Raw genomic sequence first — 15,903 nt, forward strand, 5'->3', positions numbered from 1 at the left:
AATGAAATATTGAACACATGTATAGTTTTATAATTACAGGAAATAAACTATTTAAAATTCAATTTCTACATAGTTTTTAAAACATAAAAGTATTATATTAGGATAATATGAAAGAGAAATGAAATGGAAACACTTTCAAGAACCAAAAAAGAACATAAAATTCTAAACTTAAAAGAGTGAATTTATATACTTTTAAATGACTAATCTAGAATTGCTATGCTATTTGTGTTTGCTTGGTTACAAACAGTTTTATTTTGAAATGTCAACATTTATGACATACTGAATAACATTATTTACAACTCTAAGACTTATAATGAAAAATTGTAAATTCCCACTTTCAAAATGTACAAGGGAAAAACGTGTGAGGGGTAATGATTCTTCAAAATTACTTGAAGGAAGTAGAGCTATGGCTCAAAGTAGTAGAGTGCTAGCCTTGAGCAAAAGAGCTTAGGGACAATGCCCAGGCCCCAAGTTCAAGCCTCATGACTGACCCCCAAAAAAATTACTTGGAGGATTCTAAGTGAGCAGCAGCCCTCTCAACACCCCCATTATTGGATAGGCACCTGGCCCCAGCAGCCTTAGCAGAACCCATTCTTCACTGCACCTCCAGGACTCTCTGGTTCAATTCTAGCTGTTCTCTCCAACAACCATCACCTAATGAATCTAGGGGCAGAGGAAGGTGGAGATGTGCCATGTGCCCGACCAGCTTCTAAGCAGGTTTTCCCTTGCTCTCTGGCTCTCCCTTTCTTCTGCACTATAGCCTGCTGACCTTGAGCTCTAACTCATCCTTTCCCTCTCTCGCTGTTCCTTCATTCCCAGTAGAAGTATTGCTTACACCCTGGTCCTCCTTTCAGGGGTCACTTCCTCCAGAACACTACTTGATGCTCTCTGCTTCTTCCTTTAGAATGATTTCTCCCCACCTCTTCCACTATAGAAAGAGGAGTTAGAGGAAAAGTGAGTTATATTAGAGAAGAAAATGAATCTTCTCTGGGATCCTGGAAGGGCCCAGGAATCAACAGGCATCAACTTGTGTTTTGGGCATGTGAACTGTTGGCATGAGTTCCTGGATATTACTGCCTTTGAAATGTGGGATTTAATAAAACTACTAACAGATGAAACTGAAATTCAATTCAGATTCCTCCTTATCTTGGAAATCTCTGATTTTCCAGATCTATTGGGGCTTCTCATCCAAACCCTCATTGCATTTAAGATTCCAGACTCTGCAGCCCACTATGAGATCATCACTGACTGCAAGTTGTGCTACTTTTTGAGTGTTTAGCATTGTTTTCATGATCATATTTTAAAGTTTTGGAAGAAACATGTTTATTTTTTCATCTTCCACAGCACATAGTACTAGCCATACCTTACAGATGCTAAGTAAGCAGTTTCTCCACTGATTATATTAAGGGGGCAAAAAGAAAACATAAAATGCTGATGGAGAAGTCCTATGGGTGAAATTGGGATCCATCAGAGTTTGCTGTGTGATTTCAAGCAACTTGAATATGGCCTGGTTTTCTTGTTTCTTCATAGATAAAACCTGGCTGAGAGTAAATGTGTGTGCCCAAATCACTAACACACCCAAGAATTCTATGAGGACAGTATACTATTATTACCATTATTCTTGTCCTCACTTTATACAAGAGGACACTGTAAAAATAACCAAAATAATTTTTCCAAATTCACTCAGTTTAGTAAGTGGCACACTGTGGATTTGAAACTATTCTGGGTCCACATAACTTCACCATTATGTGATACTGCCTACAGTTGCCTTGCTCACTTCAGAGGAGCAAGGGTTTTTTGTTTTGTTTTATTTTGTCTTTGTTTTTGTCAGTTGTGGGGCTTGAACTCTGGGCTTGGGTGCTGCCCCTGCACTCTTCAGCTGAAGGCAAGTGCTCAGAGGAGCAAGTTCTAAGTGAGAGGATGATAAATAGCTTTCTGAAGAAAGTTTTTGGGTTTTGGTTTTGGTTTTTTGTTTGTTTGTTTTGGTGCCAGTTCTGGGGCTTGGGCCTGGGCACTGTCCTCAAGCTTCTTTTTGCTCAAGACTAGTGCTATACCACTTAAGCCACAGCGCCACTTCTGGCTTTTTTCTGTGTATGTGGTACTGAGGAATCGAACGCAAGGCTTCATGCATGCTAAGCAAGCACTTTACCACTGAGCCACCTTCCCAACCCTTTTTGTTTGTTTTTAAGTTTTGAAAGGGTAACTATAGTTATTTATTGTGTGGAAAACATTCTTACTTTTCCCCCCTCTTGTTCATGTTGGGATTGAACATGCTAAAATATACACATGCTCTATCACTAAGCTACATGAACACACTGAAGACAATTTTGCTTTAAAATTAAAAATGGTTAACAATCTTCAGGACCTGGGGTTGGGGAAATGCATGGACATTATATATAGAAGAGACTAGAAGCTTTTCTAATTACTCCTAGGTCTTCCAGGAAGGCTCTAGGAATCAGCAGCCTGCAAAATGTTCTCTTTACCTGAAGAGCTGAGGGACAGCGCCCAGGCCCAGAGTTCAAGCCCCACGACCGACCAAAAAAAAAAAAAAAAGTTCTCTTTGCTCTCCTGATGGCCAGAGGCTCAGTTTGGAAACTGATAACAATGAGCATCCGTAGAAGGAGGAGAATGCTTGTGTTTTTATTCTCATTTTTAACTGATCTTAAAATTATTGTCTGGCATTTCACTTTCAGCACAGTTCATTCCTTCAGTGTGTAGCCCAAAAGAGAAGAACAGGACAGTGAATTCCTTTTCCCTTCACCTATTTCCTGCCTGTGTTTCTATTCTGGGACCAGTGTACAGACCATTCCAATTCAGAGACGAGCACATTCTGCTCTCCTTAGTGTCCTGGCCCCGATCACTGTGTGAAGGGGCTGCATGTGCCCTGTGGCTTTTGTTGCTTCCCACTGGTTAAGCATTGCAGTCCTTTTACAAATAACTCTATCCCTCTGTTTTCAAAAGGTGAAAATAATCCCTGAATTTAGGTGTCCATTTATACATTAATTACACACTCTCAGTTGCAGCCATGTGGACTTAAATAGCTGGTTGCTGTAGAACCCAAATCTGTGATATCAGAATGTGACAAGCATATTTTAATTTGAGAAATAGTTTAACATTTCCAGATATTCATTTAGATGTGGTTATGCAGGTTAAACATAACGTATGATCACTGCTTCTTTCATTGCTTCCAATTAAACCTTGCTTGTTAGTTTAACCTCTAGGTAATCCCATCAAACAATTGATGTCAAGGAAACACTGCCCACAGTAGCTTCGGATGAGTGGCCATTAATTTTAATTGCCTTGATATTAAAGATTAAGAAGTATTGGGACTAGCAGAATAGAAACGATCTGATGTCAAGCAAATCCACTTGCTAAAGCTTCCCCAGGCTGCTGGTGATATTAAAATTTTACTGTGAGAATTAAATAAACCTTTATTAGTGATGACTGTTGTTTGATTGGTCCAGAGGTGTGCATAAACAGAGGATTCTTACATATCCAGAGATGAGACCTTCGATGGTACAGAGATTCCTCAATTATGAAACTGTTAATAAAGCTGTAATCTGATTTTCCAGGCTAGGTTTCATTAATGTATTATAGCTTCTCTGATTGTCAAGGTAATATTAACTACAAAGTACTGAATCCAACAGGGAATTGTTTAGAAGAAGAGAATTCTAAGATGGGCCTTTGTTGCTAAATTCAGAGTTGGGGAATTTTCATTAATTATGCTTAAGAAATGCCAAATTCCCTCTCAACCAGAACTATCTCCCTTTGCACTATAGACATACTCCATAGTTAACTCTTTCTAAAGCCTAACAGCTTATCCAGGTAAGCTGGAGTGGTGTTGAATGTGAAAGGAGCTTTGTGCATGTCAGTCTCAGGTCCTTTTCCTGAGCCACGAATATGCTGAAGGTGAACTGGATTCTGAGATGATTTGCTAAAACAACACGATCAGAAGGAATATATGTGAGCTGCTTTTCTACCTTGCTTCAGAGCTATTCTATTTTTAGATGACATCATTCTGGTGTGGGAAAGGATCCCAACTCTTACTGAGACTGGCTTCTTCCTGTGCAGAAATCCCTTTCAGTATAGTATCTATTTGTCTCCATCCTGTATCATCTTTACTTCCCCTTCTCCCCTGACCTCTATTTCTACCTCCTCCAGAATATATGACACATTCTCTCTTCTGTCTGTCTGTCTCTCTCTCTCTCTTTGTCTCTCTCTCTCTGTCTGTCTCTCTCTCTCTCTCTCTCTCTCTCTCTCTCTCTCTCTCTCTCTCTCTCTCTCTCTCTCTCTCTCTCTCTCTCTCTCTCTCACACACACACACACACACACACACACACACACACACACACAATGTGTACGCCACACAGTGGCACATGGCACTTATGCTATCATGCCTCTTAGATATTGTGTATACCACCATGGGTCTGGGGGGTCTTAAGGAAGGGAGGGTGGGAAGGTCAACACCAACTGGTTCCACAGGCTGAGTTTGTGGGCCTCGTTTTGTGACCCTTCCCTCTAGATACAAGAAATAGGATCAATGAGTGGCCAGGAAAGGAACTAGATTTTAGTTCAGAATAAAGAACTAACTATGTCGATTCAGGAGACTATGTCCAAATGGACCCAGAGGGAGGTAGTACCCATTCTCTGGAGATGGGCATGGCAGGAGTATGAAGGTAAACAGGAGGCCCAGATGTGGGGGGCACCTGAGGTACCCCTTAAACTTGGTGAGCTGGAGACTATGGCAGGAAGTTTACGTGGGAATCGAATACTCCATAGAAGTTAGGAATCAAGATGGAAATATGAGAGTCTTCCACAAAGAAAGCATAGTTGTGAATATGGATAAAAAGAGAGAAGACCAAGATCTGAGTCTTGAAGAACACACATTCACTTTTAGTGTGTCAGGGAGAGGAAGCAGAAAAAATGTGAATGAAACCAATGTGAACAATAGGTGGGTGCAAGGGGAATGGTGGTTATATTATATCAGACATTGCTGAGAGGGAGGGAGAAAAGGCCATTGGACCAGGGGGCAGCCAAGATGCCTGAGTAAAACACCTTTGTCAACCACCCAGCCCTTTGAGGCTGTTAAATTAAATGAGAAACTGGGTGTAAAGAATTCTGCATAGTGCTTAACACATATGAGATTCATTAAGATTCTCAAGTCACATATGGAAGTCATAAGAGAGTTATAACCACTGTATTTGATATGAAAGGAGAAAAGGATCCATATAGTCCTTCAGGACAAAAAAGTTAACAAAATGATGGTAGAACAGAAATAAGAAGTGCTGATATATAACATATTTTTATTTCTTGCTAGTTCTTATTTCGGTCTCATGAACCTAAGCATGCTGCCTGTGTCCTCCCTCAGCCAGCATGCCTGCATGAGTATTGTGTGCACATGTGTGCACACTGTGATCCCAGGGTGGAACAGCATATGGGCAGCAGTGAGGCCAATGTTGTCTTCCTCAGGGAGCCCTCTTGCCAGGCCTTTCTGGCCTCTTCTAAAAGGATGAGTGCCATAGGTTGAAGAATGAGAGTTCCATTTCCAAAGCAATTAAAGACTTGGCAGAAGTGGTCAACAGGGGTGCCCATTGGTGTAAATTGGTTGGAAGGCCCTGAACTACATCCCATTCCTTGTTTTTCTTTCAGGGCCCTTGAGGTGGTGTTAAAGAATAATACCTTTTAGGGCAGAAAAAGTGGCCCTGAAACCAGAGCAACATGTTCCTTTGATACGCTAAGAAATGATTTCTTATTAGGAAAAAAGAGTTTGTGAGATCCTTTTACATAGCCTTTTACAAGTTGGTATATATTCTTACAATTGCTTTGCAGCTTAGGCTAGCTTCTTTACATAGCCAAACCACAGGTGCCCAAGCACAGAGTAGAACTCTGAGCCATGAGTCCTGGGCTGCAATTTTACTGTCCCTGAAATTGGATGAGATCGGCCTGCTGCCAAGATCCTCTTTAGAAGCCTCTCCCATTTGCGCTGGCTGATACCATCAGTAGTTTGAAAAAGAAATAAGTATATTCCACCTGATGAAATCTAAGCTTCTTCTCTGTATTTGCATTTGACCTTATTGGGATTGCTTGAGTTTTCAAGCTGTGGTCTTCCCCACATGCTCACTGGCAGAGCTCTGGCAGCCATCTTGGCAGACATGAATGTCTCCAAGGCAGGAGACAAAGGAAGTTTTCATCCATTATTAATCCATGTTCCTCTTTTCCACAGACCAAACATGAGTCTCTGTATAGCTGCCAAAATTGTTGCAGACCCAAGAAAGAACAATTAGTTCTTCTTTCTCAAATACTGCTTATTATTCACCTAACTTAACAAATGTTTCCTTTAGATTTTCTGCTCCTTTTGGGGGACAGAACATATATACTAATGGGTAATTACCAGTCGGATCCCCCCACTGCAGTGCTGCAGTACTGGGAACTCAGGGTCTCGTGCATGTTGGGCAAGTGCTCTACTGGAGCACACCCCTAGCCCCAGTTGGATTTTTTTTTTTTAAATCAGCAGTGCTCCCAGCCATTTTAGTATCTCTGTAGCCAACTCCAAGAAGCAGTGTTATTCCAAAAGAGTTTGAGAGAATGTGCCAAAAGGGAAAGAGAAGACCTAAGACTGTTACGTATATCTCATGAGATATGAGATTGCAGGCTTGAATGTCTCCCAGGGGTCCCCTTGGAGTCCAGTGGTTATAACTGGAGGGTGGGATTCTTCTTCCTTTCTGACTACCTTTTAATTCCATGTTCCTGCAATTTTAGGTATCCAATTGGTTTGGCAACAAGCGGATCAGGTACAAGAAGAATATTGGCAAGTTTCAGGAGGAAGCCAACCTCTATGCTGCCAAGACAGCTGTGACTGCCGCACATGCAGTGGCTGCAGCTGTGCAGAACAACCAGACCAACTCACCTACCACGCCAAACTCCGGTGCGTACTGGACACTCACTCCCACCTTGTCCAGGGAGCAGACTTATGCCAGTGCCACAGAACCCTGTCCCACAAACCACCATACTGAGGACACAATGGATTTCAAAAGGAAGGTTTATGTTCTTGGGATGGGTGAACAAGTGGGTGGCCCTGCCAGTAAACCCACCCTTCACTGTGGACGCACCCACTACTGGCAAATCCAGGAACTTTTACACTCAGCACTGGCCTCTCATTCAGCAGTTAGGCAAAATGCTATCACTAATGATTGTTGTGGTTAATCTCCACATTTCTTTCTTTTTTTTTTTTTTTTTGTTTGGTCATGGGGCTTGAACTCTGGGCCTGGGCACTATGTTTCAGCTCTTCAGCTCAAGGCAAGCATTCTACCACTTGAGCCACAGTGCCACTTCAAGTTTTCTGGTGGTTAATTGGAGATAAGAGTCTCATGGACTTTCCTGCCCAGGCTGGCTTTGAACCGTGATCCTCAGATCTCAGCCTTCTGAGTAGCTAGGATTATAGGCATGAGCCACCAGTGCCCAGCTTCACATGTCACTTTAAGGTTATTAGTGGTCTGTGAAAGATTAAGATAACAGGGGTGAGAAATGTACAGGCACTACCCACAAGGAAACTGAATGTTGGGCTGAGGTGCATGTGGCTTCCTCCTCCATCTCCAGATTTCTCCTGCCTCTTATCAGTACAACATAGCCTGCTGGGCAAGTGGTGGTTATATGTGAGGAGATGGTACTTAATTCATCGATGCACTCCCCACTCTTCACCCCAGTATGTTTTGGTAAAGTGTATGTTTTCATTTGTGATGGAGTTAGAAATGATTTAGAGTTACAGAGGACTTGAGTGATAGTGAAAGATGTGCAGGTATTCCAGCAGATGGACCTGATAAAAGAGACTTTTCTAAGATCAGATAGATAGATAGATAGATAGATAGATAGATAGATAGATAGATAGATAGATAGATAGATAGATAGATAGATAATTTGCAAAAGAATATGCTAAAATATATTTAAAAGTTCATAAAGAAGGTTTTGTTTTGTCATGTACACACACACACACACACACACACACACACACACACACACACACACACACACTCCATCACTCTCTTTCTAGTGGAGCATGAATACTGGTGAAAAGAAGACAGAGTTATGGCTAGGAAAGAGCATCAAAAAACATGGCTTCTCCAGGTAATTATCCACCATGCCAGTGAGTGGCTTTGACTTGATCATTAGTGACTTAGTCCTGGAGAGAAATGGAAACTAAGGGAAGGTTCCTGGCCAGCTTCTGGATGTTTTTCTGTTTATTTTCATTTTTCTCTTTGGTGTTTTATTTGGGCTTCCCCTGTGGTAGGATTTTTCCTAAAAGTAAAGTGAGCCACAGGACCTAACTCTGCAGTTAATTCTCCATCCTTCTAGATCTGGAAATGCCTTATGTTGTACACAGCTTCTCCCTTCTGTGTCTTTGCTCCTATCCCCTGCCTCTTAGGTCTTTTGAGATACTTGTGTAGCTCTCTGTTATTCAGACACTTAACTCTTTCCTTTCCAGGTTCTTCTGGTTCTTTTAACCTCCCAAATTCTGGGGACATGTTCATGAACATGCAGAGTCTGAATGGGGATTCTTACCAAGGGTCCCAAGTCGGAGCCAATGTGCAATCACAGGTAGGAGAAATGCCCCACCAGGGGCCTTTCTAGCAGGGTAGGGTTTGGGCTCAAAACTCCTTACTCTGACCTCGTGGAAGTGATCTTCCAAATGGGACCCATTGCCCGTCACTGGGTGCTTCCAAATGGGACCCATCTGCCCGCCACTTAATTTAATGAGAAGTCAAGTGGACAGTGACTTTGATGATTCAAACCTGATGAACTTTGTGAATGCATTCGGCTCTGGCTTGAGCTCATGGAGATGGGGAGGTGGGGGAGTGTTTTTGTCAAAAATAGAACAGGAAAACTTGCTGGTGTGTGTGTGGTTTGAGAACATATTGCTCTCTTTCATTCCTGTATTTTTTGTAGGTTTGAATACAAAAACCTGAATTTTTAAAGTATATTCCAGGTTCAGACCCTTTCTTGTCCTCTTACTTAAGAATGATTACTCAGTTCTTTTCTTTGGGTGGGGGATGGGTGGAAGGGATCGAGATCCGCATGCCAATTTCTGAGTAGGTTTTCACCCACAGCCACATGTATTTGGTTGCTGCATTGCCATGAAGATGTTATTATTTTGGCTGGTGTGAAAAAACAAAAGTGTGTGAGTTTAAATATGCAAGGAATTGTTGAAATTCTGCCAGTCACATTTGATTGATAAATTTGCTTTTCATTGAAGATTCCAAACCCCTGTGGCACACATAATTCAAATTGTTTCCTTTTTGTAAGTGATGATGTTTTAATAGATTTGGGATGATGAATTTTGTTTCGTCTCACTTCTAGGTGGATACCCTCCGTCATGTTATCAATCAGACGGGAGGCTACAGTGATGGCCTTGGAGGAAACTCACTGTATAGTCCACACAATTTAAATGTGAGTACTCCGGGACCCATTGTAGGAACAGTGTCGGGGAAACAATGACTACTAAATAAATGAGTAGCCATTTGACTTGGGCTTCTCATCTTGCAGGGAGGTAGGGGAGACAACAGCTTTGCTGCATTTTTATTGTATGCACCTCACTGCTTAGCATTATCTTGATGCCCTGAGAAGTCTCACAGATGCCCCGATGTGGCTGCCATCCTGTCGTCAATAGGGACTTAAGCATCAGACCATTAAGACGCCATTTCCTAGCAGCCTTCTGGGAGATGGTGGAAAACAGGTCATTCATCTTAGATTCAAGCAGCAGGAAAATATCCCAAGCACAGGGCAGGTAAAGGTGAGAACCTTGGAGGGGCCAAGACAGATGAACAATGCAAGCTAAACAAAGAATCCTCTTCTTAAAAGTGTCCTGCTATATTGACAATGGTGGGGTGCAAAACGTGTTCTGTTAATGTCCTCTCAGCTTTAATAATGGAGGAACAATAATTTTAGTCATTAACCCATTAAAGTATTCCTTTTACTCCTACCCTGACATGGATAGGAAATGAAAAACACAGCTAGAGAGAGGGTGGGGATGGATCTCGCCATGTGTTGCTGAGTGGAGTGGTGGGCAGTCTGTGATTCCAGGCTTGGGAGGAAACATATTGCCCCTGGGCACACAGTAGAAGACACAGGAAGAAAATGGACAAAAATACTCCTGTTTAGGGCCTTCGATTGTTATGAGAGTAAATATTAATGATTTAAAAAATGATTGAGGACATTCAATTGTAAAGGAATAAAAGGACCATTAAATACTCAAATCTTTTACATTTGAAATGTCAAATCTTTCTTTTTGGGTTTATAAATAACTCATAATAGCCCACAACAAACCATATAAAAAGCCTTTTAGTTGCATTTCTCCTTTTTCATTTAAGTGTTTTGAAATGCTTCAGAGAATGTGCGATATCCTTATCAACATGATAAAATATGAAACCGTGATTGCCTGCAGCATTTTACAGACATGAATTCCATCTTCACTGATGAGGCTTGATAAGGCGCTGTTGTATAATACAGTGCATAATCTCAAGCCACCAGAGTAAGGATTAATTTATTTTGAAAAAAAAAAGAATACTTGCTGACAACCTCTCCTCCAGCTGCCATGCTGGGTAGAAATATTGCACATTTGTTGTTTATAAATTTGGATAAAAGAGGAATGATGTTTACTTCAGATGGAATATCTTTAGACTTGTATCTGTGTAAGAGTTTTTCTTCTCCTAAGGAGATTTTCATACCTGAGGGGGAAACGGCTTTCCTTTCAGACAGGGAAGAGGACTTCAGAGAGACCCCCAAATACAGATGGGCATGTCACCGCCCACCCTGACACTTCTGAGGCCTTCAAAAAACAGGGCCATGGCTGCTATTAGTATTACTATTATTTTTTATTAAATCTCATCTTTTATTTTTTCAACCTGAATTTGATTTGTCTCAAGCCCTGAAAAATCCTTTTACCTCTGGTTCTGTCATCTCTGAGGAGTTGTCTGTCTCTCAGCCTCCTTTTCACTGGCCCTAGAGGAGGGAAGTGCTTTATATGCAGAACCGTGTGCAAATCAGAAGACGGAGTTCTCCAACAGTAACTATGGCGAGTGGAGGCACAATTGCCAGCAGCAGCTGATCTACAATTTGTGTTAGGCTGGACAGGAAATCTACAAAGACTTCCCAAAAGCCTGGCAGCCTAGGCCCAAAAGAGACCATGTGGATGGACAAAGAGAAGTTGCGGGTAGATGTGAGGGAGGCAGGAGACATCGTGGCCCATATCTAGCACGGTATGGGGGTCTGAGATGGGATTGTGGAGGCCAAGATCAGCTGAAGCTGCAGGCGCTGGTGTCAGCCAGCTCGACCTCACCTTCCCTCCAGAAAGGCCTGCCCCGTCACTTCCACTCAGTGTTCCCCAACTCACAAGCCCAGCACCCCCCTCTTCTTGACTGACATAAAAATATGTAGCGACAAGCTGTCTGCCACAGCAGAAATCTGATCAGACATTGACTTCAACAATTGCCTCTATAGGCCGAGACATGAGGCAAATTTGTTTCTGAGGACTGTTGTTACTGGTGCAGGTCGGAGGCAAGCAGGGCCAGCGGCACGTGCCGAGTGGAAGCAACAGCCCGGCGAGGGCTCCACTTGCAGACAATTAGAGTCTGATTTGAATAGTATGTGCTCTTCCACAGGTCATGAGCTTTTGCTGTGAAAGATCTTATTTGGAGGGAAATTCTGGTCTTTATTTTCCAAGAGTCCCAGTAGCTGTCAGGTATGGGAGGAAAAGGGTAGAAACGGCCCTGGAGCCAAGCTGAGGTCTATCTCAGCGCTGTGCGGAGGCATCGCATTGAGCTTCTCTACTGCTCCTTCTTAAAGGATTTCTTTTGTGTTGCTTTGTTTTTGCCAACAGATCAGAGGCCAAGCTTGCTACAGCTTGGGCCTAGTGGAGCCCTTCTTCAGCATGCTGATGTATTGCCAAGTCTTTTCTTGATAGGATGGATTTGTTTTACATACATTTAATCCCACTTTAACACTTGCTTCCAACTCCTGCCAAAATGGGTTTAGGAAATACATTTTGCTAATGCACTTTTGCTCTCATGTTGTCATCTGTGTGTTCTAAATTGGGGAGTGGAATTAATATGGAGATGTGCACCCGCTGATCTGTGCTTCTCCTTTCAGGCTAATGGAGGCTGGCAGGACGCAACAACTCCATCTTCGGTGACTTCTCCTACGGAAGGCCCGGGCAGTGTGCACTCGGATACCTCTAACTAACCTCCGGCACACTTCCCCGAGCTGACATGCCTTGACAAGTGCATTCCGAGCAATAGGAGGAAAAGGAAAGCGTTTTTGTAGCCCACCATCTACAGCTTTACTGTAAAACCTTGTCTTACTAGAGAACTTGGTAAATCTGTTTTTTAAGGAATCATACTCATTTGTATTTATACTTAAAACACACAATGTTAAAAAAAAAAAAAAAAGCACTTTATCCAATTAGGCCAAGACTTAACATTGTTAACTGTCCTGTAGCTATTTTAGCATAATTTATTACCAATATTTTATGTTAATGGTTTCACAGTTGCCAATTACTTGGCCTTAAGGGTAAAAAGTACAATATATGCTAAACCTCAATCGTTAGAGCAGATGCGAAGATTCACCTCACCTAAACTGAACTCCTTACATATTTCCATCGCAGTCTTTGATTGCCTTTCACGTCACTGATGGAATAAAAGAGCTGTTTGGCGATCTCAGTTAATGCTGGTTGTGTTGAAGACCCTTCCTCATCACATTTGTGTTGCGATCTCTTATGTTATAATTAGATCAGAGACTGGTAGCCTCTTTTCTCTCTCTGGAAGCACCTGTACCCAGAGTCTGCTCGGTAATGAGATCACGGTTCCAGATTGTTCTGAGAGATGAAGATACTTGCTGCTGGTGGAGGTGAAAACGAGACCTGTCTAGGGTTTTATGATGTGCACTGGGTGCTGCACAGACTTGTCAAGGTTTGCTCCATCCTCTGGGCAGCCAGGAAAGGCTCTGCTCTCTGGAGTGTTGTATATAGTGTAGCAAAAGAGTATTTATACATCTCACCAATCAAAACACAGCTTTATTACCTCATGCGAACTCATACAAACCAATAGAATTTCAACATGTTCTGTAGCTTAGAGTGCTCACTTACTACCTCTGAACAATACTCACGCTGTAGTTTGTCTCTTTCTTATCTTTTTGCATCTTGTAATTAACTTTGTTTCCTTTCATAAAATGTAATGTACATTGTAATCTTTTAAAAGATAAATCAGGGTTGCATTTGCAACTTTTAAAAATCTGAGGGAAACATTGGGTCTTAATTTACCACAAGATCAGTAAAACTGTTGTAAATACTGAGAAACATTTTGAATGTTCTTCATCTTGTTACTAATCCATGCAAAAAAAGAAAAAAAAAAGCAGCGACTAATTGTGATGCATTCAGATTTCAGTATTCAGTACTGTATATTTCCCCCTGTGTGCTGGGGCCCCTCTCCTTTCTCTTTTGTATTGTATGCGATTCTGAAACTGATTGAGTCATGAAAATAATTTGTGGCGGTGATTCTAATGTATTAAAAAAACGTTTCGTGTTCCTTTCTAACTGGATTACACCCTGGATTGAAAAGTCTTCCTTGTGGTAGTTATATGTAGTTTCAAACATGAATAAACTTTTTGCTTTCATGATTCCACGCTGATACCATTTCTCTTATTTTCCTCCTTGGGGCTGGCCAGCCTGCGCAGGCATTGAGGGTCGCTTACTCAGAACCAGGCCTGGTGGCTGGAAGCATAACGTATGGAGGTTGGAGGTAAAGCCCCCTGAAGGGGAGGTTCTGGGTCACTCATTTGACCACCTGAACCTTTTTTCCGTATGTTAGGAAATTGAAGCTCAGAGAAATTAAGGCACAGAAAGCAATGGGCTGCACCTGGACCTCAGCTTGCCTGTCCTTGGTGCTCATGTTATCATGGACAGATGATAACTCTGAAACTTTTGCCTTTATGTAAATACCTACAGTCTTAGCACATTCTAGACTCCATACTTCCTTTGCTATAATTAAAGACCAGCAAAGTTTACTTGGAAAGAATGGGCCTTCTCTGTCATGAAAAGAAAAAGAAACCCCAAACTCGCCCACATCTCAACACTTCTTTAAATTCCAAATTTATAATCTGTAAGGACCACTAAAACTCTTTAACTGGATTAAATATGGTTTCTGGTTTATTCAGATTTTAAGAAAGTCCATATATTTTACATACGTGCCTGTTGCTAATATCTAAATCTTTTTGTAATAAAAGAGGTCCACAGCAGATAATTGGCTTGTTTACTATATCTCAAGGAAATCGACTCACAGGAAATCCGATTAATGTTAATCAGTTGGAGCAAATTGTCTATGATAAATACAACTGTTTTACTATTTTGGTTGGTAGAGGCAGGCAAAACAAGGTCTAGGGCCACTATCCCCATTAATCTTGAGGCAGTTACATGGTGAGGGTAAACTTTATAAAATAGATTGCCCTCCAAAGCTGTCCTCCCTCACATGGGCACTGAGCCTGCCCGTAGGAATCTCTCCCAGGACTAAATAGTTATTTGCATGATTGAATTAGCTTGTGGGTCAGCCTTTCTTATCTCTGTACATAAAACAATCTCTGTAATGTGTGGTTTTTGCAGAACATATCTTAAGGAAACCTAACACACAAATTCATCATCCTTTAGTGTCTGCAGACAAACACCTTCTGAGACTGTCTTGGTTTTTGCCCTGGTCCAGCCTGTTGAAAGGAACCCTCAGTGCTGGCTGGGGAGCAGAAACATGTCCTTCCCATGTGCTGGCTCAGGAGTCCCCTGCACACCTTCCCTCTTTGCTGCCTCTGGGAGGGTTGAAGTACATAAGGAACTGGGGCACCAGCCTCACACACAGGTAAGCTGGAGTGTGACATCTGGCATGGAGAATGGCTGGGGCGAGAGTCCTAAGACTCTTGTATCTCACTCCAAATTGGGCCAAGGTCAGTTGTTGATGTTTGGTAGGTTTTCAACAGGTACTTTTTCAGTACCTGGTACCTTTTCTGCTGTGGGTTGGGGTAGAGATGAGGGAAGCCCCAAGGGGCCTGAACCCACTGAGCAAGTGAGAACCCCCAAATCCACTCAAACATCAAAGGATGTAAGCCATTTGCAAGCGAAGGGTCTTGGCCAAAGGTACAGCGTGTCAGATGAATACAGCCTACATGTGATTCTAAGCAATGTGTATTTTCTGGAGCCTGGATGTCTCAGCAGCTGCTCTTGGCCCATAGTGTCAGTCTTCTACATGGAGATGCCTATGGGCAGTGAGACTGTGCGCATCCCACCTGCATGTGTATTCTAGTACCAGAGCTTGAACTCAGCCTCATGCTCTTGCTTGTTTTGTTTTTCTCCAGGCTGGCACTCTGTCACTTGAGCTGCACCTCCACTTTGGGCATTTTGCTGGTTAGTTGGAGATAAAAGAGTTCTATGGGCTTTTCTGCCCAGGCTGGCTTTGAACCATGATCCTTGGATCTCAGCCTCCCAGGTTAGCTAGGATGACAGATGTGAGCCACCAGTACCCGGATGAGACATTTGCCCCTTATCAAGCCCCCGTTAGAGCCTCATCCTTGTACCTTTCTTTTCCTAGAATCCATGTTCCAGAGAAGCCCTTTGTGTGGCAAGTGACCTTAGGGTTCATCTCCCAGATGTGGGGGTGGGGCAGATGTGTGTTCGCAGATATCAACTGACATCCTGGGTTTATTGAGCATCTCCTGGTGCCTCGGCCAGCTTCTCTGCATTCAGTGCATTTTCTACCTCTGAAGGGCTGTAGGCATGGAGCTGCTGTCCCATTTTCAGATGGGACTTGGGCTCAGAGCAGTGATGCCACCTGGGCAAAGTCTCCATGGAGCTGGGGTCTGGAAGGACCTGCCTGGCAC

The 15,903-nt window shown here is 42.5% G+C and overlaps 1 protein-coding gene across 10 annotated transcripts in view; it reads left to right on the forward strand.

Annotated features, from left to right (window-relative positions):
• Pbx3 (PBX homeobox 3) overlaps nt 1–13,667 on the forward strand; it is a 223,286-nt gene extending 209,619 nt beyond the window's left edge. For 9 of the 10 annotated variants that reach the window (XM_070013712.1, XM_070013696.1, XM_070013731.1 and 6 more), the window contains 4 exons: nt 6,760–6,925; nt 8,480–8,592; nt 9,352–9,441; nt 12,139–13,667. In XM_070013712.1, the coding sequence (XP_069869813.1) occupies nt 6,760–6,925; nt 8,480–8,592; nt 9,352–9,441; nt 12,139–12,231 (462 nt within the window). In that variant the 3' untranslated portion in view covers nt 12,232–13,667. The remainder of the gene's footprint in view (nt 1–6,759; nt 6,926–8,479; nt 8,593–9,351; nt 9,442–12,138) is intronic. The other variant, XM_070013740.1, reaches the window with a different exon arrangement.
• The last annotated feature ends 2,236 nt before the right edge of the window (nt 13,668–15,903 follow it).

This window comes from Dipodomys merriami, unplaced genomic scaffold (assembly GCF_024711535.1).
Source record: "Dipodomys merriami isolate MVZ:Mamm:240054 unplaced genomic scaffold, mDipMer1.0.p SCAF_11, whole genome shotgun sequence".
Taxonomy (NCBI): Eukaryota; Metazoa; Chordata; class Mammalia; order Rodentia; family Heteromyidae; genus Dipodomys; species Dipodomys merriami.